Below are 26,590 nucleotides of genomic sequence, written 5' to 3' on the forward strand. Positions count from 1 at the left end.
TATAACAAAAGAGAAGAAGATATCGAACGTGTTGTTTATTTCGCAGTATTAGCTATCTTCTTATAAAATGTAATAAATATCGAAGTATAACGTTAAGGTAACATCGATAACAGACATGTCGATATTTCATTTTGTCAATCAGTTTATTTTGCCACAAAAACTTCTATGTCTGAATTTATTATCTACGTGATAGTGGAAACCCTATACCATACAATTAATTCATAATACTAATGACGCAGCGGCGGCAAAGCTGTTGACGCGGTAGCCCGCGACAGCCGTGCCGCGGAAAAACGCGCTTCGGCGCCGCCGTGCGCCACGCCGCCCGCCGAGGCCGAGCCCCCACCCTCCGACGGCGATGCCACTCCGGTAACACTCATGCACAACTAACCAAAATTAAGTTTAGTTTTATCAACGACAAATTGCACATATTAATGACTAACATTCCTGAAATGTGTACCTAGCTAATAAAAGTATAATATAAGTTGTTTTCGATGTGAAATGCTGAATGCGGACATGTTGCAGACGGGCCTGTGTCCCGAGCTGGGCATGGGTGGCACGCCGGCGGGCAGCGCGCCGACGACGCCGCAAGAGCCGCGCATGGACGTGCCACAGCCGCGGCCGCTGCCCATGCCGGAGTACGGCGGGTTCTTCGCGCGCCTCACCGAGTACCTGCCCGACAGCAGCCAGCCTATCTCGGGATTCCACAGGTAACGAACGCTTCTTCTCCCATACTTACAACACGTTTGTGAAGAGCTGACACCGAATTTTTATGAAAGTGTTGACAGATATCCGTAGGATAATGTTTCGATAGCTAAAAGATGTTGATGAGAAAAGAAACCTATCCTGTTTATAAATTATCTGCAGAAATTTAAGTACATAAGTACGTTCAAACTGTGTATAACGGAGAGGTGAGAGGTTTCTATGTCGATTATTTTTAGTGTTTATGTATTATATAATATTATAATAAAATTAACAAATTACCTATGATGTACGTTCAGACAAAACTAAATATAATACGAGCATTACTATTATCTTCTATGGGCACTTAGAATTATTACATAATCAGTTCGACAGGACTGGGCATAACAGTGTAGCAAGTATCTCAGCTCTTCTACGTGGTTTTCGTAAAGTGGTAATGTCCAAGCTGCTTTACTTATTAACTTCACTCCGGCTGTTTTTATAGCGTGGGCGTCTAGTCAGCGCTATAGACGCCGAAAATCGGGAAACGCTAGTGTGGGGTGACCCTTAGGGTTATCCATGTACATTTTTATAATGCTACACTACAGTATACTAATAAACAATAAATACATTGAAACTTGCTCCAGTCCATTCAAATTCAGACGGCCAGACAAAATGAATTAAACATCCATTTTAGTACATAGTAAACTCTATAAGTATTATAATAAAATAATTGAAAACCTAATTCTTACTTAATGAAACAGATTTTAGCGTGTTTTACCAAACAGTCCGCACTTCCGCAGTCAAGTAATACGCCAAGGACCGTGAACGTCACCCATATATCATTATGAAAGACAAACAACCCACCTCTCTGCCAAATACCGCCGGAAATTCGCGGCGTACGTAATTAATACCCACTATACTAGTAAGTAGTTTGCAAATCGAGCTACGTGAAACTATTGTAGCTAAAGACGACCCCATTTCTAAGCTAATATTATATGAATTAATATAACATCGGAAAGGTCCCACAGGAGCAAGTACAACATTATTGATAATCGATGAACATTTAATGTGTGAGCTAATATACTGAATTAATGGCAAAAATAGCATAGCACTATACCACGTACAGTCAACTATAAAAATATGGGTGTAGCCAACTTATTCAAAAATATGTCCCATAGTTCTTAATTCGCTGACATATATTAGCTATGGGACATATTTTTGAGATGATTTGTGCACCCATATTGTTACAGTTGACTGTACCAAATAACGACTTAATAAAAAGTTTTAACATGTATTTCAAGACAATCATAATGAGCCTACACGGTTAGAACACTATATTTTATAATATCTGGTGTGAGTTCCGTTCATGAATTATTCCTCTTCACCAGCCTTCACCTTCACCTAGTCTTCGACCAAACGGGGAACATATTAAGAAAATATCCGGAGTGATTGAAAACCTCCTCCTTTTTGAAGTCGGTGAAACACATACGAGCAAGTTGATAAGCCATTAAACCATTATCAATATTACCTACCTATCAAAAGCAACGCCTAATAACTGCTACCTACCCGCCAAAATCAATGGCGCTTTTACAATCTTATCAAAATATTTACTATTATATTTTTTGCCGCTGTGTTGGCCGCCATTACAATACTTTACGAGTACTTAATCAAGCTAGTTAAGAGCTCAGTTACGAATACTCCCGCCTACTTCGCAGAAAGCGAACCAACTTTATCCTTGACCAATATATATCTACTTACTTAACCTGTGCATCACTTGGATTAATCCAATTGCTGACACTTTTGACTTTGTTTCTATCTTTCGATATATTATATGTATTTACTTGTTGAGGCTATATATTTGAACACGTAGCAGAAGAGAAAGTTTAACGTAACTAAAAAGATGCTAAATCTAATCAAATCATTTATTTTCAGGCAACTAAATAGATATTAAACTAAACTAAGTATACTTAAATATTGAAATAAAACTGTCACGTAGATGTAACGTGGCGGTAATGCTGCTGTGCGACGTGGTGCTGGACGGCGTGGAGCTGGACTGGTCCATCCACGTGCCGCTCATGCTGCACATCGTCTTCCTCGGCATGGACCACACCAGGTACACGCCTTGTCACTTACATCAACGCGCACATACAAGTGAACAGAAAAGCATTCATGTCCACACTCGAAATCGTTACTTTAAATATTAGGTATTACATTCATAAGTATCAAGTTATTTTATTGACATTTTTTTTCTATCAAGCTTGTCAAGTATTTTTTCTGATTTCAGGCATCCTTTTCTATATCGGCTGAAATCGTAGTATAAAATGTAAATCCAAAGGCTTTCGATATATTTTCAGGTGGATTGTTCACCAGCATTGCCGGCAATTGCTGCTAAATTTGCTAGTGGCGGTGGCAGCGCACCACGACCACTTGACCGTGGCGAGAGTGTTGCTGGCCAGCCGCTCGGCCCAGCTCGGCCTGGGCATACCGCCCGCCTTACCGCTGGTGCCTCACAACTTCACAGGTAAACACTCATCTCTCCTGTAACACCAAATCAGCTTCCGTTCTCTAGGAACTATCCTCTGGCACATAATTACTTTTGTTTACTTTTACTTTTATTATAATATTTATTGTTATTTAGAACCGGATGCCGTATTCGACAGCTATTTACAATGCAACGGACACTCGCCTCGGCCGCACCAACCATTATCCTTTAACTCGGATCCACAAGTCACGCCTGAAGGTATTTGGATACTTTGACAGACTGCTTTGTACGTTGGATAATAATAAAAATAACTAACGGAATCAACTTTAAAGCCTAGAAATGCAAGCTGTGTCCGAGCTTACTTTAAGTCATCGTTACATTTTTCTACAAACATCCAAGACGTGTCACAGTGGACATGTTTTAATTCGAATATAGCACGGTCGTATTGACTTAACCTCCTTCTTTATCGACGAATGAAATGAAAATAAACCAGGTTTAACTCCACCGACGTACACATTAAGTAGGTATGTTTACTAGAAACCGTTCTAAAACGTTGAAACGTTTATGAAGCGGCAAGTAGTTACTATTATTCAGTTTACTCACCTGGGGACGTTTCATTGCATAAAAAAACAAGGACGGTTCATTTTCGCTTAATTTATTGTAGACATAACGAGGCGCGTTACTCTTTCTGTTTTTGTTATTCTTTCTGTTTTCTTTCTCTGCACTACGACGTTAAAGTATTGTAATAAAATAAATGGCTTTGAGTATGTAAGTATAAGTAGGTGGAGAATACTATAAGAGTTTGTGGTGGTGTGTCCAGGTGAAGGCGACCACTACCCGTCGCTGCCGGTGATCGTGACGGAGGGCGAGGGCGAGGCGGAGGGCGAGGCGGCGGAGCCGGAACCCGCGGAGCTGCCCGTGGCCGACGTCATCAAGTCGCTCGTGCACTTCCTCGCCAACCGCCCTACGCACATGCCGCTCTGGCAGTACGAGGACATCACTGCCAAAGGTTCTCATTCTCACATTGTTACTTCTTTTTGTTTTTCCAACAAACATTGCGACAAATATAAAAAAGAGTATTTATTAGTTAAATACATAAGTATAAGCCAAAACACAGGAGGCCTATTGAATGGTACCTACCAGTACTTAGTATCTTACTGTTTGTCCGGATTTTTTATGCCGTTAACTTTTATTAGACATTCGTGATTGGGTTTATTACTAGCTATTTAAAAGAATTGCGTATAAAACTTGTTTTATCGTTCTATCAAGTCCAAACATTGATTTTGCTCTAATTTCATTGAATATTTTATTCTCTTTTGGTTAAATCCACGTATCATGTGAGTGAGAAACCATTTTTTTTAAACATGGCCCTCCTAAACATTAACCTTAAACACAGATGACAAAAGTCACGTACTGTTGCCGTGCTCGTGTGCATTGCGATTAATTATTATAAGACTATATGGTGAAGGGTATCTGGGTAAGTGCGCGTACCTTAAGTAAACCGGACAAGTGCGAGTCGGACTCGCCCACCGAGGGTTTTTAGTATTTGTTGTTATCGCGGCAACAGAAATACATCACCTGTGAAAATTTTAACTGTCTAGCTATCGCGGTTCATAAGATACAGCCTGGTGACAGACAGACGGACAGTGGAGTCTTAGTAAGAGAGTCCCGTTTTTACCCTTTGGGTACGGAATCCTAAACAGGGTGTCTCTGTAATATGATTGTGTTTATGCGGTCAGTGTGGAGCCTGCGCAGCTGCCAGCAGATGGCGACGCTGGTGCGCCACGTGCTGCGCGTGTTCCGCGAGTCGCTGCCGCTGGCCCTGGTGTCGGAGCGCTGGGCGCAGACCGCGCTGCAGCTCGGCCTCTCTTGCCCTTCCCGCCACTACGCGGGCCGCTCGCTGCAGGTACACCCACACTAACATGTGCACTGCACACAATATGCTACATGCATGATTTTTTGAAGATGTCAATCGATTCTACGTTCCGTGCGATTCGAATGTTTCCAATAAACTTGCTATATATTATACCCCAGAAACATCCAAATAGAGAAAATACATGCGGCGCGTGCACGAATAAAAGCGCCCCATACAAAAAACGCGTGGTTTGTAACGTCACAGGCAGAAATTTCCTAAAAAACATCTGAATTGTATACATTTCCTAGGTTTTAATACATTTCCGGTGACATATACAACAGTGATACAATCAAGCTTTTCAATCTCAAACACGGTTCTCTACTGAAAAGCTCTTCATTATATCACGGTTGTATAAAATATTATTTTATAACACAAGTAGCCTCCTAAATGATCAAAGCACTCTCACAATGGTACTCTCACTACGCGACATTAGTTTCGGTCACTTCATTCACGCCATCTTTCGTGACTCGATCTTGCACTGACTGTGCTATCTTTCGCTGACCTACATCCCATGTTTGCGCTAGCATTATATTTTAATAGAAATAGAAAGAAACGTAAATACTACCTCTTTTTTTTTCAGTATTATTTCTGTATGGGGTTGTTGAAGAAAAAAGTGTGCATAGGTATATTAAAAGAGAGAAGCGACTTCCAATCCTAAGATCCCGGGTTCAAACCCCGACTCGTACCAATAAGTATTTCGGTACTTCGGTACGAAATATCATTTGATATTTACCAGTTGCTTTTCGGTGAAGGAAAACATCTTGAGGAAACCGGACTAATCCCAATAAAACCTAGTTTCCCCTCTGGGTTGGAAGGTCAGATGGCAGTTGCTTTCGTAAAAACTAGTGGCTACGTCAATTCTTGAGATTAGTTGTTAAGCGGACCCCAGGCTCCCATGAGCCGTGGCAAAATGCCGGTATAACGCGAGGAAGAAGAAGATATATATTAAAAGGGTTGTCAACGCTTATTTTACAACCGCGGTATCTTGGGTCCATATTACGGATACGGCGACTTCATGTACGGGCTGTATCATATACCTAACTGACATAACATAACGTAATGTACAGGTGTTCCGCTTCATTGGCGTGGCCATGACCGGGCGCATGGTGTCGGACATCCTGTCGCGGCTGGTGGAGACGGTGGCGGAGCAGGGCGAGGACATGCAGGGCTACGTCACCGAGCTGCTGCTCACGCTCGAGGCCGCGGTGGACTCGCTCGAGTCCAACTTCAGGCCACTCGATTACATGCGCGACATATTCAAGTCCACGCCCAACCTCAACAACAAGGACGGCGGCCAACCGGCCAACGGTGGAGCGTTCTCGGCTGGTACGTCTTACAAATAAATATACAAGGTAGGATCAGACGGTTCATTTTGTGTTCATATTCGCGTTTCATTATTCATCTTTCACTCAAAGTGACACGTGTGAACATAAAATGAACCAAAAGTGAAAAATGAATTCATTTGTGAAATAATCCAACAGTGTTGGATATTTTCATTCGGCATCTTTCACTCGCACTCCGAATGAACAAAAAAATAACAGTGTGAACACAGAGTGAATGTTCATTCCGATTTTGCATATTTTTCTCGTATCCTGTGGGTAGTAGTACCTACCTAGACTTCTTGGAAAAAGCAGGATATGGTATTTGTAGGTATTCTGAAAAATATTCCAGAGTTCTAAAACAATCGCCTGTAGCAAGGTATCGCAGTAAAATTCGAAGATTTATTCGGCTAGGTTCTTACATATACTGCGGCGGTAGCCCGGTCGCATTTTTCTCGCCTGTTACCATGCCTCTCAAGTTGTAATAAGTGTGTAAGTACGAAAGCGACGGGCATAGTGACAGACTGACAGGCAATAAAAATGGAACCATGCTGCCACCGCTGATGCAACTAATAGTAGAAGTTCTTCAAAATAATTTAAATTCATCCGCAAATGATTGAAATACAATTCAGGATATTCAATGGCTAGTTTCCCCAATGTATTCGAAGCTCGCTCCCACCACCGTCGACGTTTTCTTTGCTTTTTGCTTTTTAACCTCTTTATAAAATTATCACAAATAAAATTTTATCCAAGACGCACACCTTCATTCGACGCCATAGTGAAAGAAAATAAAAAGTGAATAATCTTAGCACCAGCACCGTGTGAACATGCAATGAAAGAAAAATGAACCATTCACTCAAGTGAACATTCATTCGAGTGAACCGTGTGATCCCACCTTTATTCTTGCGAACTGAAGGGATAAATAAGAGGACCGGAAAGTGAGTCCAGGCCGTCACTTTTTCCATCGATGAACGTTTATTGCTTTTCTCAAACAATGCAAGGAAAAATTAAAAAAATATTCATATTGCAAAGAAAACGTGGTTACTTTATGCAGTGATATTGTTACTTTAAATAGCGATAAAGATAGAGCACTATGTTAACGATTTCTTTCCAAAATATTTTATAGTAGATATTCTTCGATTGTTTAACCCAGGTTAATGGTAGCTTGAGAAAAATCAGTTGACAATACATATAACGATTGAGCTTTGTGCGCGTGAACATAGTCACCGAACATCCACATTTCATACGAATAAGAACAACATACCTACGTATATATTTGTGTGCAGGCAAGCGGTCCCCCGGCGTGTGTGTGGGCTGCGTCAGCAACCACACGCGCAGCACCAGCTACTCCGTGTCCTACTGCGTGCGCAAGAACGCGCCACCCTCCAGCGCCGACAAGCAGACGCACGGTACGCTTACACTGCTCATTGGTCTATTAGAGTTACATCCAACGATACCGATACGGTACACGATAGAGGTAGAAACTTAACTCAACTGGTGCATTTTTTCCGCCAGTCGGTTAAAGGGATTATTACATCTATCCAGTCGATGGACAATTTCTGCCTAAAGGTACAGTGAAAGGTTGTTATTTCCCCGTCGCTCTTAACAGTGAGATAGTAGAACGTTTCCGGCGAAAGAATCCATCTAACGACTGCATAAAGTCTGAAATTCACCTACCACAAATTCCCTTGTTCCGGCAACAACAAATTTTCCTTTGGTTCAGGTAAGGTATCTCGCACTTTCTGCTCTAAGTACTATTATACTATAAATGCAATAACTGCCAATGCTTACAGAGACCCGGACTAGGCCCTGCAGCGAAGCAGCAAAGGGTATCTGCTCCAACTTGTGTCGCTCCAGATCGGCGCAGTCACTCAAACTGTTAGGCGACAGTGCCACCCAGGTACGTTTAATTTAACCATATTAACAATGAAGTATAAACTGTGAAAAAATGTTGCTTGGTTTCAATTGTTCTAAATATATAAACAAAAAAATATATTTTTATACATTTTAGGCCTTAGTCAGATATATCTACAGGAGAATAGAAGTTTCTTCCCTGACATTATTTCTATCATAGCCAGTCTATTATTTGATTATTCGATTCCTAAGGAATCGCCGGACATACTGTTAAAGATTTATATTTTTCAATGGGTGTAGCAGTTGGTTTAAAGTACCTAGTTGTTGAGCGGTGATAGCCGAGTGGATATGACGTCCGACTTTCAATCCGGAGGTCGCGGGTTCAAATCCTGGCTCGTACAGTCGCCATCAGATATATCGGAGCGGCCAAGGTGCTCACAAATATCGGAACACGCCTCTATTGTCAGGGCGTTAGAGCGCGTGTTCAGATATTGTGAACACCTTGGCCGCTCCGATATATCTGATGGCGACTGTACCAATGAGTTTTTCGGAACTTATGTACGAAATATCATTTGATATTTACCACTAGCTTTTCGGTGAAGGAAAACATCGTGAGGAAACCTGCATACATCTGCGAAGAAATTCAAAGGTGTGTGTGAAGTCCCCAATCCGCATTGGGCTAGCGTGGGGACTATAGCCCAAGCCCTCTCGCGCATGAGAGGAGGCCTGTGCCCAGCAGTGGGATGTATATAGGCTGAAATGATGATGATGATGATGACCTAGTTGTTAATAAGTAAATGTGTTATTGTGCAGGACGACAAGCTGACGATCCTAGCGACGCTGTTCTGGGTGGGCGCGTCGCTGCTGGAGTCGGACTACGAGCACGAGTTCCTGCTGGGCGTGCGGCTGCTGGCGCGCGTGATGGCGCGCTTGCCGCTCGACCGGCCCGACGCGCGCGACCGCCTCGACCGCACGCAGGCCCACACTTCGCCCTCGCTGCACTCGCTGCTGCTCAAGGTCATTACACATTTTTAACAGATATTCAATCTGCGTTGTGTTCTGCTGTTAAAGAAATTAATTTCAACCCATGGAATATTTTTATCCAATTAGATGATGTTTACTTTTTATAGCTTCTTAACACTTTTAACGTTCTAAAATTTTACAAGTCTTACTAAACTTTTATACAGAGGAACGAAGTTAACTGTTATCTCTAAAAATGTTTTCTCTTGTAGTAAAATACAATACTCATAAAAGAAATCGGCTGAAACATATACCTAACTATGACGTCATCCGTAAGTCGCTAAAATACAGTGCGGTATTTAGCATTTAGTTGTAAAACACTTTAATGCACAAAACAAGTACATATCCCTGGATAGGTTGTGTATATTCGGAATTGCTTTGAGTTTATAATATGAGATGTTGCAGGGCTGCACGCACCCCAACACATACGAGCCGGTGGTGGGCGTGCTGGCGGACATGATCCCGCTGCTGGAGCTGCCGGTCATCGACCCCACGCAGTCGCTGGCCTTCCCCATGACCGTGGTGGCGCTGCTGCCCTACATGCTGCTACACTACGAGGACGCCAACGAGCTGTGCGTGCGCGCCGCCTGTCACATCGCACAAGTATCTACCCCCTTATTCATAAAACATTATCTTCTTTACAAATACATACCTAAGTCAAAATTACAGATTAAAACAAACGATTATTAGCAAATTGAGGCTTGTAGTGTACATTCAAAAAGTGACATTTGATTAAGTTGAACTGCTGGTGAAGACCAGAACGGAACACCTAAACGATACATTGCTCGTTTAGCGATTTGTCTTCTTCATCATTCAGTAGTTTGTTCAGCAAATAAGGTAATTTTTTCAAGGTCGAGTTCTGATGAAGGGTTCGGAATTGAGGGAACCCTTAAAATCTTATAAGCATACTTATAAAAGTTATAATTATAACGATTTATTATCTTCAACTAACATTCAAGTGGTAGTATAAACAGTGCTACTTATGTGGTGAAATAAAACTGCTGATGAAGACCAGAATGGAACCCTTCCATGAGAAGTATTTTACGCCTCGGGGTAATTGTAAGTAATTGTTTTTGTCTAACAACGGACACTACGCCAGTACAGTCACCAGCAATAATATGTTACACAACGAAGGCAGCAAAAATATCTGACACGAACTTATTTGTAGCGCAATAAGAGCGCGTCACATATTTTTGCGGCCTTCGCTGTGTAACATATTATTGCAGGTGACTGTAGCTAAATAATTTTAATGGTTGGTATTTCAAACTGTTTTGAGAAATTGTTTATTTTTTCTAGTAAAGACTGTATCGTTAAGTATAGGGACAGATAAAACCTGGTCTAACTGTTGGCATGTGTATTATTTTGTATTACTATGTTCTAAGAGTATAATCTGAGGGTATTTTTAAGCTATATCTGATTTAAGTTTGTCATTTTTTTTATTTTAGGGACTATATGATGCTTTTAATACCGTATAGCAAATACAGTCCTGACAAGCCTATCGAGCTGAATTTGAGACTATTTCACCGACTCTTTGGTACGATTTAAAGTAACAACAGGTTAATAGGCTGCCAAAACATGTTATCTAAGTGTCCTCTTCATGACTGTTCAATTGAGCAGCTGCGGAATAAATGTGGTGATTTATTATTTTTACATAAAAACGATTTTTCACTCCACTTTTTTGAATCCCCTCAATTTCTGATGCAAGCGTAATGACGGAGACAGCTAGAAGAATAAGCTTAAAACCAAAGTCTAACGGACATTCATGGCGTTAATCCATCGCTTGAGCGGGTCGATAGAAACACTCCATGATAGTTATATTAGATGTCAAAGTCATAGTTGTCGTAAGTAGCATGCCATATTCTCTAAAAGGCCACCATGCACAGATCCTAAACTTTTTTTTTACGAAAAAAAATGCTTAGACAATGTCCAGATGTTTCGCTATACGAATCATGTGTAATTGCTGTTTACATAGTACGATTTTTTTTGTGTGATATTGTCTTGTTCGCAAACCGCAAATTTTCTTCTAGTGTTTGTCAGCACTCGCTATTGTTACTCGAGAGGATTGGGTAAATTTCGTCCAAACCATATGCTTTACGTCGAGCTCCCAGGACGAAATGTGTACCTTATTAAAGCACTAATTAAACACATGTGTAGTTTTGAAGTAAAAATATAATACCAAAAAAAAAACGGCTAAGTAAAGTTGTCCCTTTAATTAACGATACAGTCTTTAATGAGAAAAGAAAACTTATTTTTGTAGATGATGATTGAGATTGCGTTATTATCCAGTTCACGGCGGAGAAGAGCAAGAAGCTGGAGAACCTGGGCACGGTGATGACGCTGTACTCGCGGCGCACGTTCAGCAAGGAGAGCTTCCAGTGGACCAAGTGCGTCGTCAAGTACTTGTGGGACACCTACTCGCATCTCTCGCTGCAAATGCTCGCCTTCCTCGTCGAGGTGCTGGAGAAGGTTAGTGACCAGCAAAACCGCGCTACACACGGTTATAACAGATACAAACTGCCGTGACCCACTAAATGTTGGCGTAGTTTCACGTGCACTATTTTCTTACCCCCTTATTCATAAAATTTTGTAAACCTTTGTTTAATTTTGTCCCTTGCCAACGAACATAAATGTCAAAATGACAAACGATTATCAAGGAATTGTTAGACTTGGCAAGCGTTTATGAATAACGCCATTAATATACACACTCGTCTGTAATTCCACCGTGCACTCTGTATGTGATATGATATGCTGCGGATCTCAACATGGCGTTGGTTTGGCAATGCTTTTGAGCTGACTACTCGCTACGGGAAGGGTTATGTTATGAGTTTATTTATTATTTATTATATTGCAGCCATGTTCATAATGCATTAGGTACATGGCACCCTGTAAGAGCATTAAATATTTTCTTAAATCTAAGTAGCAGCATATGAATGTATTCAGTATGCAGGTATGTATGTATGTATGTGGGTCTGGTGCCTTGTGTTCCACCTCAGCGACGAATCTACAGAGCCGATTTTAGTGAGTGTCAATCGATTTGTATTTATGATGCGGGTAACGTAAGCTACATTTTATAACTAACTTTAAAAGAGGACGAGGTTTTTTAAACGAAAACCGTTGTTGGGTAAATGTTTTAGAAAGGTTCCCTTGTGTCGAAGTAGTGTTTGTATTGCAGGGGTCGGCGAGCCTGCAGCTGCCGATCCTGGCGGTGCTGCACTGCATGCTGTACTACGTGGAGCTGAACGCGCCCGCCGCGCAGCCCGTCAACGCCGACCTGCTGCGCGTTGTCGCCAAGTTCATCGACGTCAGTACACCGCTATACATTACAACTACACTCAGTTAAACTATCACATTTTTTACTCATTACAAACTACTTTTATCTTGTACATATCTTGTACAGTCCGGCATCCAAACTAGTGAACACTATTTGTCCTTTGATTCATTATAAAGGGACCGTGCGTGTTAGAGGGTCTGCCATCTTGAGACCTGAATCGGAAACATAAACTTGTACATTGCCAAAGCAAGTGCTGCCATCTAGCGTTCTCGTACGTTTTCTTGTGCATAGTAGGTTTTGCCTACTTGTGGGCTACATCGGAAGCATAAACTTCATATTTACGCCTCGTGCCAAAAATCTGACGGCTCCTGTGCTGCCCCATGTAGTTCATGCACGCTCCCTATTATAATTGCCCTCTTATAACAACTATATTCTTATGAATACGCAGAATGCATTAATTTTTGTGGTGTTCATGGTAATGATAATGATATTATAAGCTGTTGTTGGTAAAGTTATTGATCAATAATACAAAATTAATCTTGACCTTTGCGATGTTTAAAATCGAACAGGACGGAAATAACTACAAAGAAGCAATGAAAATCCTGAAGCTTGTGGTGACCCGATGTTCAACGTTAGTTGTGCCGCCGTATTGGGACAGCCACGCATCTTCCATTCTTGACACGGAGCTGCATGGGAAAAAGGTAACATATTTTAGTCGTATCGTTCGAATTATACAAGTGTGCGATTAAATACCCTGCTATAAGAGAAGATCTTTTGTTTTGTTTTGTCTTACATAACTTTATAGAATATATACTCGCACACAATTAGACACCTTGATTGATCACGGAAGCTCAGTATTATTTTCACGACTAATCCCGAACATCTCAGCTGATTATAAAACACGAGGGACGAATTCCCGCTTGCCTCCACGCTCCGCACCCGCTGCATTCGTGTGGCGTACGAGAGGGTGAACACTTTGTCAACCTTTAAATCCTAGAAATAGATTTTGACTCCGTTGTGAAACTGATATTTGTCAGCAATCAAGTTTATCCCTACGAGTATTTTTACAGGAACTTCCCGGCCGAACAATGGATTTCACATTCGACCTGAGTCAGACGCCGGTTATAGGGCGGAAGTATCTGCCCAAAGCAGGCAGCCAGCCCGCCACCGGGCCCAGCTCGCTGTCCAACGCCTCTACCGTCACAACCGACAAAGGTAAACGAGACATTAATATACTAGATACTCTTTCTTTTAAGGCAACAAAATACTGATGTTACATTTTTCTATTAATTGTGGTTGTACTGATAGTCGTGGAATCAGGAAGTCGCTATACAAACTTGAATATCGTGGTACGTACGTGTGTGCAGGTTCGTCGACTTCGGCGTCGGGCTCGGCGTCCACAGTGGTGGGTCCAGAGCCGGCGGCGGGCGCCGCGCAGCCCGCCAGCGTGGCGTCGCCGCGCCGCTCGCTCTCGCTGTCGCCGGCCGACGCGCTCGCCTCCGGATGGAAGAGACCGTGGATGTCGCAGGTCACTTGTTTTTTCGCTACTTTGTGCAGTTTTTCCTCAGAGTTTGACAATACGCCTCTCGTGCAGCGAAACTCAAAGGTGAAATAGTACACTATGTACTGAATGCGATAACTGATAAAGCTGGCAGTCATTGTAATGCCTCTATTTATACCTTGGCCTAGTCAAGCTGAAAAAACTTAAACCGAAAGCTGGTGTCGACCTTCACATCTTGGTCTTCTATATACTGATTAACACGTTTGTCCACAGAGTCGAGTCCGAGAGTGTCTTGTAAATCTTCTAACGACTTGCGGCCAGAGAGTCGGCCTTCCCAAGAGTCCATCTGTAAGTATCAATTAGTTTAACCTCTGTAAATTATATCAAATGTATTGTAACCGAAGTGAGCCGCTTTGAATCTAATGAAATTATTCGTTTGATACAAGCTCGGCGAAGTGACAAACTCTCACAGAAAGTAGCGAACAATAATGACGATAATTTTTATCCATCGCTGCGTATAGGACGATTTACTTACCACTTTATGTTCGAAGGTAACTCGCTAACATACTGTAAATGTGGCAATTGCTTTCACGCATACACCAACACTGCTATTTTGGGTGCTCGAATGATTACTACCTATTTAACATGTTATAAACGTAGGCAAAAAAGGACTAATGTATACCACATTTTTACTGGGTCACTGTTGTAATTGATTAGGTGTTAATTTTGCTGAACGCTTTTTGTTATCATTTTTTAAACATATTTCGTAATCATTGATTTGCTACCGCCGCTTATAATTCATTTCCTACCAAATCTTGTTTAGTTACCATTATCAGTCTTAAAGTATTACGATAATAGATCAAACTAACGTCTAAGTATCAGTACGTAATTTGGACAATGTCCGAGTGCTATGGACCTATTTATAATAATAGCACACCAGCACTAGAGCCAGAGCACGATACCGCTTGTCGTAGCATTCAGCATTCGCCTCTTTAGCACATACAAATTTGCTGGAAAGGGAAAGGAGGCGAATGTTTTATATTGACGATAAACGATAAAGTGTTAGCTTTTCAGGACGTGTTAGGAGTTTAGGAGATGATGTCTTGATCCGACGAGGCTACATTTTCAGTAACTCGTATCAAATCCTGATTAACTAACTATGCCTATAATCTACTAGGTCTGTTTGCCACGCACAATCATAATAGGTGAAGGAAAGCCTCATCTGAACAGAACATTATAGCCGCAGATTCCAACTCATTGGCACTGACACTGCAATACTCTTTGTACCAGACACCTTCGGTTTGCTCAAATACATAAAATGCATCTTGTAGCGTATGACAACGCCTGAGCACCAAGATTCACCGAGCACTTACTAGAGTGATCTGATCATAAAGGAATGGTGTGAATATTCTTTATTGTTATTATTTTATACGTTTTCTATTTAATTTGGTATAAAAGTTTTATTTATAATAAATAATGCCCGGAACTCGAAAATTTGTAATTTTAAGTTCAATAAAATACGAAATATGATTTACACAGCAGTCGCTTAGAGCTAATTCACTAGTAAGTCAGACGCAAAAAGAATTGAGAATCATACATTATTTGGACATTATCAAATATAAAGCGATTGACTTCAGATTTTAATGCTTCAGACATAAAAATAAGACATTTATTAGTTATATAATGATAACCATAACGGCTCGATCCATTATCATAGTTATTTAATAATAATGTGCTAGATAAGACCAATCAATCTGTTATAGTTACAATAGATACTTAACTGTTTTCATATTCGAGCTAGTTAAGAAAATATTGCCTTTTGAGCAGGCATGTTTTTTATTTACTTAGCTACGAGGAGGTACTTATTGATCTTTGTTAAAAACCTTTTGAACATGAAATAGTAACGCGTGAGTTACATGAGTACTGTGTTGCAGGTGATATTCAGCCAAAGCTCTGAGCTGCTGGAGCGCGAGTCGTCGATGGCGTCGTCGCTGGAGGAGGTGTCGGGCACGCCGGGCAACGAGCCCTCCGGCGGCGCGCCGCCCACCGACCACTTCGGTGTCTTCAAGGACTTCGACTTCCTCGAATACGAGAGCGAAAGCATCGAGGTCATTCTTATAACGTCACTTTTACATATGTTACAAAATTATCATATTTTTTATGTTACATTAAAGTAAATATGTACAATTGTATGTCTCGAGCTGATCAATTCGCTCTTCCATCAGCTAAGTTAAATTCTTTGGGTAAGCTTCTCTAGTAGACCAAATCAATCACTTCCCTTTTTTTCTGAGACTAAGGGCCAGTTGCACCAACCAAGTTGATTAACAGACTGATCAACGTCACGCAATATAGATCTATGGAACTTTCCATATAATAAAATTTTGCGAACGCTTTAACAGTGATAGACAGTTTGGTGCCACCGACCCTTGGTAAAAAAAATCGTGGTCTCCTAGCGCTTTGGTGTGACGTGAGACGTGAGACGGTGAGACGTGGTATTGATATAAGAAAAAAATAATACTGCGATAATAGTTATCACTTTTCTATGAAAGCACAATGTAAGTAAGTAAGTAAATATTCTTTTCTCCAATATGCTCGGAAATGTTCACCTTATTGTAGCAAAAATAGTACGCGAAGTTCTTCGTTATTGTCAAACTCTAATAAAAAAAAATCAAACTATCGCTGTCCTGCTCTAGCGGACGGGAAGTAGAAAAACACTACAGTAATAACTTATTACTGTAGTGTTTTGCTTATCATTTCAAGCTATTGTCTCGTTCTTACAAGACCGTTGTGCTCGTGTATGATCGTGCGAATACTGCTTAATAAGATCAAAGATTATTTTTTATATTTTTTTAAGGATCTCATCGGTGTTCATAAAGCTTATATAGTTTGTCAAAGGACTTTCTCATTTCAATCATAGACAAAGAGAATCATACTATCTTTGTCTTACACTAGTACTAGCACCCAAAAGAAAAGGATGGGTATAGTTGTCCTGGTTCTTACTGACTGACAAATTAGTTTGACCAACTATATTGCACAATTATATTGAATGAACGAATATTGAATGGTACTGAATGGCAGAATAAGTTTGTGCCTTTAACTTTTAAAAATGTATTAAAGAGGGAAATAGTTTTTGACTTGACATTTTGACGTGAAGGTTCGATTTGAGTGATGCTTCATGCTTAAATAATTATTTTACCTTATTTCCTCGCATGTTTGGAGAAAAGCACTATATATGCCTCGGCAGGAATAGCAATTCGTGGATTCGTCTTCTTTGTCGGACTCCGCTTCGCGTCGTCCGACAAAATCGAAACTCATCCACGAATTGCCCTTTCCCGGCCTCTGCAATAATGTACTATTATTGCACCAATAATCATACAATACATTTACATACATAAATGTGTGTGAGGAAACCGGATTAATTCCAATAAGGCTTAATTTCCCCCTGGGTTTGAAGGTCAGATGGCAGATTACGATGGCTGTCGTAAAATTAATGCTAATTTTTGGGATTAAGTTAGGGAGGGAACCTCAAGCTCCCCAATCGAGCCGTTGCAGAATGCCGGGACAACGCTTGGAAGATGATGAGTGGATAGTATAGTTACGAGTATTGTAGGGTGTGTGTATTAAAGTGGGGTTTGTTCTGCAGGGCGAGAGCTCGGACAACTTCAACTGGGGCGTGCGGCGGCGGCTGCTGAGCGAGGAGCGCGACGAGGGCGCCGCGGCCGAGCGCAGCCCGCCACAGCTACCGCGCGCCGCCGGCCATCCAAGTGCGGCGCCGCCAAAGCTGGTAACATTTACTTTGTACTATTATATGAGTTACACTTCTTCGGTTCATGGTGTAATACCACCAATCAACCTGAATTATCATCAAATATGTAAACATACATTCAATAACAATATGTTCAAAGAAATTATGCGTTAGAAATGTCCGTGATATCAACCCAAACCGCGTAATTCTCATCGTGGACGCAACTGAATTGCGCCGTTGTCGCACTTTTTGACCTACTACTAGTAAATTATTTACTAGTCACTATTATAGTCACGTTAGTGTCCAAGGGCTTCAATATTTGATTGTTAACTATACGAGTATTATTGAGTGTCATTATGATAATGTTGTTAGATTGGACACGAGGACTCGTCGGACGAAGAGGGCGGGTGGGAGGAGGGGGCAGCGGGGCGCGGCGGCGACGGCGACGCTGGCGGCGGCGATCTGGCGCTGCGGCCGCGCACGCACTCCTTCTCCAGCGCCTCGAGCGGGGAGCCCGACGGTGAGCACTGCTGTACTCGGGGCGGCACCGCGGACGGATGAAAATACGTAGTGCAATAGCGACGTGGACAAATTTATAAAAAGGACAAAATTCCTGTTTTTCGTAATGGTGGCTTTCAGAAAAGAAGTGTATACCTACTTCTTTTTCAGGAAGCTAATAACTAGTAGCTTTACCTCTAGTAAGAATCACGAGGCCTACTGAATAAGGAAAGAAAAAGTGTATACTTAGTTTTCTAAACAAAATGTACACAGAGTCAGCAGAAAAAAATGCTAAGCGGCCGAGGTTTTCGAAATTACCTTGACACGCTCTTATTCACTAAACAATAAAGTCGAGTCAAGATCATTTTGAATACCTGGCCCGCTTAGCAATTTCTGCTGGTGACTGTATGAATCAGTTTTGCGATGGTTTACGCAATATTAAATGATGAATGAATGATGATGAAAAATGCGTCACAAAACAGACAAATTTTGACTCATTATTATTCATAACGACGGGACTTAATCGCGTAAAATTAAGTTTTAAATTAAATCTTCGAGACCACGGGGACAACGCCATCCTCGAAAGATAAATTAGAAACTTAATTATACGGTTCGGTATAATTAACCCCTCCTCTCCCACGACTCATATATGAGTCGCAACGCTTATGGTGACGTCACATCGTGGGAATCGACAGGTTAAGGTCGTAAAGATCGGTTTTCCTAGGATAGCGGTGCCGTCATATAGCGGCCGTGTCCATACTAAATAATACGGCTAAATATGGATGTCGTAGTATTTGTATGGAGACCCCGTAGAGAGTTCAGTAGTTGTGAATAATGATGAGTAAAAATCGTGAAAGATACAATCAGTGAAATTTTTACTCACTTTTTGAGTAGAACTAATTTTAATCGTTTTTCGTAAAACATACGTATTTTTTGTAAATGCTCTATCTGTCGCGTAACATCCTGTTTCGTACGCAAACATTTTTCAACCGTGTTTATGTGTCAGGCGACCGCGGAGACGTGACGCCAGTGCCGGGCGCCAGCGCGAGCGCGAGCAGCGGCGGCGGCGGCGCAGTGCGCGACGCGTGGCGCGCCTCCGTGGCCGCGCTGCTACGCCACGCGCAGCACATGCAGCCCATGGCGCTCGTGCACCGCCTGCACACCGTGCTCAAGGTCACTTACTAAATACATAGTTTTTTTACAAAAAAACAGATAACATTCGAGAAATGAGGAGATCCGTCAAAAACCGAACTAGGCTGGGATTGAGGTTGAATTTTGGTCATTTGCGAATGCGATTACACATCTACAACATCTAATCATTCTTACCTATGAGACTGCAGATTTGAATTCTTATAAACTAGTCTGTTGTATTATGTATGGGGCTTGATTTAAAAGAAGGGGCCTACTCCATCATTACTATTTTATATGCTTAATTATTATTACTGTATACGCTCCAGCGGTGTCTCAGTTGCGATTATTTCACTGTGTTCACTTGTACGTAGTGCAGTCACGTCTTTGGTTTCCAAATCAGTCTGTAATTTTGTAGTGGATACTCTTCTGTTTTCAAACTTGTATAGCTCTTCAGAATTTAGTTTTCCCTATTTAACCCTTCGTATGTCTAAGCACGGATCAGTGCGCATGAATTTAAATCCATTGTTTAACCCTTTGAACGCCAAACGGCGCATCCATTTGCCCTGCCACTGACGCCACGGGGGTAAAATTTAGTTTTGTGAATAAATAATGCCAACCTAAAAGGATGTTTCTCAGTAGATTTTCATCAAAAAACGATCGACGTCAAATGCCGTCTTTGGCGTCGTTGTCACGATTTTGCGTTGACGTCAATTGCCGTCTGTGGCGTTCTAAAGGTTAAACCTATTGTGTTTAAATTTATTCGCACTGATCAATGCTTAGACATACGAAGGGTTAATTTACAGTTACGATTTAACCCGCTGATTTCGATTTTATTAATTTTGTTTTTCTACTAGTCGACTGTAATTCTTGAATTAAGATTTCTTATACCAAACTGCAATTGGGTATTTTTAATGTATGGGCTCCCAACTCAACTATAATATTCATATCGATACAGTTTAGTCAACTATAATGAAATTGACCAATCACAGCTCGCCGCGATCAAGAGGACGAAACAAAACCATAGCTCAAATTAATTACTTTAGGTTGTACAGTAGAAACAATTGGTTCATAAGTCAGAAACGCGCATGTGCCACCCTTAATATAGCAACATCCATAGGTTACGAAAACCACTTAGTGTTGCTTGTTAGTCTCCATAGGCTACGGTGGCCAAAATCGAGAAAGCAACTGTCTAAAAATTGAATTTAGCTCGGAGCAAGTACCAGGGCCTCATGAGTTATGAGAAGGTGTCGTTGACCAGCCCGCCGTGGGGCGCGGGGCGCGGCGGCCGGGTCGCGTACCAGTATGTAGGTATCGCGGCTGTTCGCAAATCTTAGCTGTATACTTTTGGTTTGGTTTGTTTGTATGATTCTACTAGTTTAAAGTATTATTTTGTTGACTAGTAGAAAAAGTATTGTATACAATAGTGATATAATCAAGCTTTTCAATCTCGTACCTTACTTAGGCAACTCAGCAAGCTTCGTTGCCTAAACGAGGTACTCGACTGAAAAACTCTCTATTATATCACGATTGTATAAATAGTTATTTGTACAACAAGAGATCAAAAATGATATTTCTTCGAGTGCTTATTTTGAGTCCCGTGCAAGCGAAAGATTCTATAATAGATTCACGAGCGTAGCGAGTGAATCTAATTTAGAATCTTGAGCGTAGTAAGGGATTCAAAAGCGCACGAGATGTAAATAACTTTGATCTCGTGTAGTACACAAAATTTTTCACCCTAAGCAGTGAGAACATACCTAGAGGGACAGAGATAATAGAACCCAAGTATATCGAACTTGTATTAGACCCCGCATGTTGAAATGACATTTGACTATAAAGGTCACTTGAATGTTATTTTGTCTCACTCAGAGAGCAAAATCGCATTTTGCTCACTGAGTTAAACACGCTCAAAATGAGATTTTGCTCACTGAGTGAGACAAAATGACTCAGTGAGCAAAATCGCATTTTGCTCACTGTTTTTAAGAAGCAAAGTACCGTTGTTCGAGCTGCTGAGGTGAAAATACTATTATATATCAGTTGCCGGTTATGACGTTTGTTTTCATAAATAAAATGTAGTGTTGATTAATATACGTACACAGGAGGTGACGATGAAGACCGTGTCGCTGTGCGGCGAGTGCGGCGGCGCGCTGGGCGCATGGGGCGGCGGCGAGCTGGGCGCCGTGCTGGAGCGGCTCGCGGCCGAGGAGCCGCCGCTGCTGTGGGCCGCGCCCGCCGCCGCCGACTGCGCCCGGGTGCGCGACGCCGTGCGCTTCGCCGCGCTAGAGATCAACGAACACCTAGAGACATACTTCGACAGGAGGGAACACGCTTTAGAGGTTCACAAATGATTCAACAAATGCATCAGTCATTTTTAACTATAACGTTGATCCTCTAGTGTCCTAGTACTGTACCTACTAATTAATTACTTACATGAAATTTGAATCATTATTCAAATTTAAAAAACAAACGAATTGCATTCTATTTTGTAATACCATTGATTCACATTTGACTGCCAAATTTTTCTTGTGTCACACCACCGTGTGCTAATAAATAACTTTAACCTTTTCAATTCAGCATCGCAACACCAATTTAAAGCTACTGTCATTGTTATTTGGTTTACACGCGTGTACACGTTGTTATTTGGTTTACACGCGTGTACACGTTGGCAAAGTTATTGTTTAACCCCACGTGCTAATACTAATACCCGAGCATGCGAAAGAATCCAAAGCTAAAAAAGTGGAATATTGAGCATTGCAAGGGTTTCAACGCACGAGGGTTAAACAAACTTTGCCACCGAGTGAAACCAACGCGAGGATAATAATAACTGTAAAATATTTCAAATCAAATCCAAATGAACGTTATTCAATATTTTTCATTCAAAGTCATCACTTAAAAGTCAATTCTATCGGCCAAAATGAAAAAACTACTCAAAATTTCCATGAGATTACTTTGCCACCCTTGTGGGTAAAATGTAACTTTCTCATAAGTTTTTTTTTAGTATAAAGGGAGCCTTTACTATCGGTGTGGTAAAAAAAATGTTATGCTTATTTGGTAACCGAAGAGTTAGTAGAAAAGCAAAAGAATAGTAAGTAATAGTGTTGTATTATTTGGTAGGCAATGGAGGTGTGGCGCGGCAGTCCGCACGAGGAGGTGGTGCGCTGCCTGTACAAGCTGATCTTCCAGCTGCTGCTGCTGCTGGAGACCAACAACAAGATGGTGGTCGCCGTCTACCACGCCGCACTAGACAACCGGGTAACAACGATATACCTATATACCTACATATCGCCATTCTTGAAGCTAATTAAGCTTTTACAAATAATAATAAAACATTTTAGGATTTATAATGATTATAAGAAAAGACTGTTTTAATTATTTAGTGAGCCGGCTTAGAAGTTCTGAAACGTTACCAACAGGGGGTACGTCACCATGCGTTACTAAACAACTTTCAAAACGTTCAAATAATGGCATAGGGTGTAAATGTTTCTTATTAACGGTTCAAGCTAATTTTTGAAGTATGAAATCTTAAATGTTATCTTCATGACGAACTTTTTTGATCCCAATAAGAGAAAAAACAAGTCAACCAAGATTTTTTACCAGTTAAATGACGGTAACGGCATAGAAGGAACGAATAATTAATGAAAATTTTGGGACACTTTCGTCTATTACGATCGAAAGTACGCGAGATTCTGATTTCTGATTAGATATTTCCATACTTTTTTATAGATATTCCTAGCATAAAAATTTCCAAATGGAAAAAAAACATTGTGTACAAACACATGTTTAGATAAATGGTAGAGTCAGATCAAGATAAGTCTTCATCGATTTTGATAGCAAACGCAGTGCAAGTGTTATTTATACGTCATAATTTCATAGAAGTTTGACCTTTAAAATAACACTCGCACAGCGTGTGCTATCAAAATCGTTGCAGACTTGTCTTGGTCTAACTCTTTAGAATTGGTGTATACGGTTGATATATGTCAGGGCGTGGAGATGAGCAGCGCCGTGATGGCGGTGCGCGCGGCGCTGGCGGCGGGCGGGGGCAGCGGCGGCGGCGCGCTCGACGCCTGGCCCGAGCACGCGCCCGCGCACGACGACGCGCGCCTGCTGCACCTCATGCAGCGGCAAAGGTACACACATACTTACAAACAGGCCACTACTTCTACCCTTTGCTTCTTGTAAGTTTACCTATAGTTCGTTTTTTTTAGCATTAGAAAGAACTTCAAAGAAGGTAAGCGATCTTGACATGTCTTTTAATTGAGAAACTCTTTTTAAAAATCAGTAACTATTACTTATGAAAGCAGAAGAATATAAATGATCGTATTAGATGCAAAATTTGTTACATATTTGCCGTAACTTATTCTTAAAATGTGTTTTTCAATTAAAAGACACATCAAGATTGTTTACCTTATTTCTAATGCTAAAAAAAACGAACTATATAAGGCGGACGTGCGATTTTCCGTCATTGTCGTCACATACATCTCAGTAATACACTCTCAGTATATGTACTGATTGTCATATTTAAACTTAAGTAATTGTCAATAGAGGTGACTGCAAGGTTAAGGTGATGTCTATTGGGGATCAGCATGTCGAGCAATTGGACCCATATCGTATGCCATAGCTGGGCGGTGGGCACAACGTGGCTTCCATTCACTGTAACCTTGGTACCTTCCGACCATGTAGGTAGTTGGCAACCAAATTATATAGCGCACTTTTCTTTGATGTATGTCAAAAGGTTAGTTAACTTATTATCATACATCGGGGTTTTCGGTGCGGGAATGATTTTGTGTATTTATAACTTTGTTTATTGTAAAATAATTACCAAACTATGAATTAAACGTAGGTAGTAAGGTCCAAATGTGCTTAGAAATGTTAAAATAGTATCGTATTTTACAGTTTTTACCTGTTATTTGGCTAGTGTAAAACATTCCCGCACCGAAAACCCCGATGTATGCTTATTATAATATTTAACCCCTTGAGTTCCACAAACACAATAGTAAGGGAACAAATTAAAAAAAGGTCAAGGTCATTTTTGGCTTGCAGATTCTAACCCTAGGTGTTGAGGGGTTAGAACGCCTAAACGATAGGTACGCCATAAAAGTATAAGCCTCAACATGAAAGTGATAGGCTAACGTGTTGACAGATGGAGCGCGGCGCTGGCGGTGGCCCGCGAGCGCAACGCGGAGCGCATCCTGGAGCGCGGCGAGCTGCCCGAGGACGACGCGACCAGCCTGCTGCACGTCTACTGCAAGCACCTCGCGCTCAACCACCCCGGTATCTACCACTAACACTCCATTGCCACTGTATCAACTTGCCTCTCAAACCGGCTTTCTATTCTAAATGGCATCGGACATACAGTACTTACTGTACATGATCCGACTAGTTATCTAACTAAATTGTTTACGCTCGGTGTTGAATGTGAAGTAACGCAATATTTGTTGATCGGCAGACATGGTGGCGATCACGCGGCCCGTGAGCGAGTTGTCGCAGAACCTGTCCTTCATGATGGAGAGCCTGTACAAGGTGTCGGTGGCCCTGCAGCGCCACGACTTCGGCTAGCCTGCACCCACACCAAAGCGTCTAGATATATCTCAGCACTCTTACCAGTACGACAGCTATACGCCTTCAAATAATCCTTTAGCTAATTACAATACCAAAATATTCTCACTCGCCCTAATTTTAAATCACTCAAAATGTTCATCATTGAGCTGACAAAGAATGTTTAATAGTAAGTTATTTAATTTGACTAGGTTTCTTTTATAGAAAGCGCTGTTAATGTTCCCAAATCACAATGACAATATTTTAAGCACTTTATGTCCGGGATTGTAAGGATGGATGATGTCAGGAAGTATCATAATCTGTAATTGTTAGATCAGACTGATTTTATGAGCACTACTACTTTTTTATAAGCATTTAGCATGTTCTAGTTAATTTCCTTAGTCTGCCCTAGGAGTGTACTTAATACTATCCAGTCGTCGTCTATTGTTCCTTCAGTAAATACGAATTTTAGGGTTCCGTACCAAAAATATAAAAACCCCTTATAGTTATGGTGCGACTCTGTCCGTCCGTCCGTCTGTCACGTCGCTAAATACTGGTAAATACATATGTATCTCGAGACTTTACGCTATTGATTTGAAATTTTAAATGGGTTTGAACAAGGCTAACCCAAGCACATAATAGTACATTATTGCAGAGGCCGGGAAAGGGCAATTCGTGGAAGAGTTTCGATTCGAACCGACAAAGAAGACGAATCCACGAATTGCTATTCCTGCCGAGGCATATATAGTGCTTTTCTCCAAACATGCGAGGAAATAAGGTAAAATAATTATTTAAGCATGAAGCATCACTCAAATCGAACCTTCACATCAAAATGTCAAGTCAAAAACTATTTCCCTCTTTAATACATTTTTAAAAGTTAAAGGCACAAACTTATTCTGCCATTCAGTACCATTCAATATTCATTCATTCAATATAATTGTGCAATATAGTTGGTCAAACTAATTTGTCAGTCAGTAAGAACCAGGACAACTATACCCATCCTTTTCTTTTGGGTGCTAGTACTAGTGTAAGACAAAGATAGTATGATTCTCTTTGTCTATGATTGAAATGAGAAAGTCCTTTGACAAACTATATAAGCTTTATGAACACCGATGAGATCCTTAAAAAAATATAAAAATAATCTTTGATTTTATTAAGCAGTATTCGCACGATCATACACGAGCACAAGGGTCTTGTAAGAACGAGACAAGTAAGGTCGTTTATCTTATTATCTCACTCTATCCTATAGCTTGAAATGATAGCTGATCGGGACGTGTAGACGCGGCTCGCGGTTATAATAATTGGCTGTTTGCGTTTTTATTTTTAAAAAGTATAAAACACTAACATAAGTACATAAGTTATTACTGTAGTGTTTTTTTACTTCCCGTCCGCTAGAGCAGGACAGCCATAGTTTGATTTTTTTTTATTAGAGTTTGACAATAACGAATAACTTCGCGTACTATTTTTGCTACAATAAGGTGAACATTTCCGAGCATATTGGAGAAAAAGTATTTTTTTTTATTGTTAAAGAAAATGTCTAATGTGACGGGGGTGCAATATTTCAAAGCACATTCCAAAATAATTTATATACATTACTATGTACAGTGTTTTACAGTGAAAAAACATTATTTATGAAGCAAA

The 26,590-nt window shown here is 40.9% G+C and overlaps 1 protein-coding gene across 1 annotated transcript in view; it reads left to right on the top strand.

Annotated features, from left to right (window-relative positions):
• Positions 1-25,561, top strand: part of LOC134804693 (protein furry) — a 124,422-nt gene extending 98,861 nt beyond the window's left edge. Inside the window, exons 29-55 of the mRNA XM_063777815.1 lie at positions 240-366; positions 523-707; positions 2,678-2,794; positions 3,036-3,202; positions 3,320-3,421; positions 3,984-4,172; positions 4,903-5,069; positions 6,146-6,404; positions 7,684-7,806; positions 8,191-8,297; positions 9,065-9,268; positions 9,677-9,874; positions 11,558-11,737; positions 12,444-12,572; positions 13,112-13,243; positions 13,613-13,757; positions 13,910-14,070; positions 14,317-14,391; positions 15,978-16,151; positions 17,687-17,827; positions 18,161-18,308; positions 19,293-19,459; positions 21,514-21,750; positions 22,529-22,666; positions 23,396-23,541; positions 24,555-24,685; positions 24,861-25,561. Coding sequence (XP_063633885.1) covers positions 240-366; positions 523-707; positions 2,678-2,794; positions 3,036-3,202; positions 3,320-3,421; positions 3,984-4,172; positions 4,903-5,069; positions 6,146-6,404; positions 7,684-7,806; positions 8,191-8,297; positions 9,065-9,268; positions 9,677-9,874; positions 11,558-11,737; positions 12,444-12,572; positions 13,112-13,243; positions 13,613-13,757; positions 13,910-14,070; positions 14,317-14,391; positions 15,978-16,151; positions 17,687-17,827; positions 18,161-18,308; positions 19,293-19,459; positions 21,514-21,750; positions 22,529-22,666; positions 23,396-23,541; positions 24,555-24,685; positions 24,861-24,970 — 4,159 coding nt within the window. The 3' untranslated portion in view covers positions 24,971-25,561. The remainder of the gene's footprint in view (positions 1-239; positions 367-522; positions 708-2,677; positions 2,795-3,035; positions 3,203-3,319; positions 3,422-3,983; positions 4,173-4,902; positions 5,070-6,145; positions 6,405-7,683; positions 7,807-8,190; positions 8,298-9,064; positions 9,269-9,676; positions 9,875-11,557; positions 11,738-12,443; positions 12,573-13,111; positions 13,244-13,612; positions 13,758-13,909; positions 14,071-14,316; positions 14,392-15,977; positions 16,152-17,686; positions 17,828-18,160; positions 18,309-19,292; positions 19,460-21,513; positions 21,751-22,528; positions 22,667-23,395; positions 23,542-24,554; positions 24,686-24,860) is intronic.
• The last annotated feature ends 1,029 nt before the right edge of the window (positions 25,562-26,590 follow it).

The sequence above is a fragment of the Cydia splendana genome, chromosome Z (genome assembly GCF_910591565.1).
Source record: "Cydia splendana chromosome Z, ilCydSple1.2, whole genome shotgun sequence".
In the NCBI taxonomy this organism is placed as follows: domain Eukaryota; kingdom Metazoa; phylum Arthropoda; class Insecta; order Lepidoptera; family Tortricidae; genus Cydia; species Cydia splendana.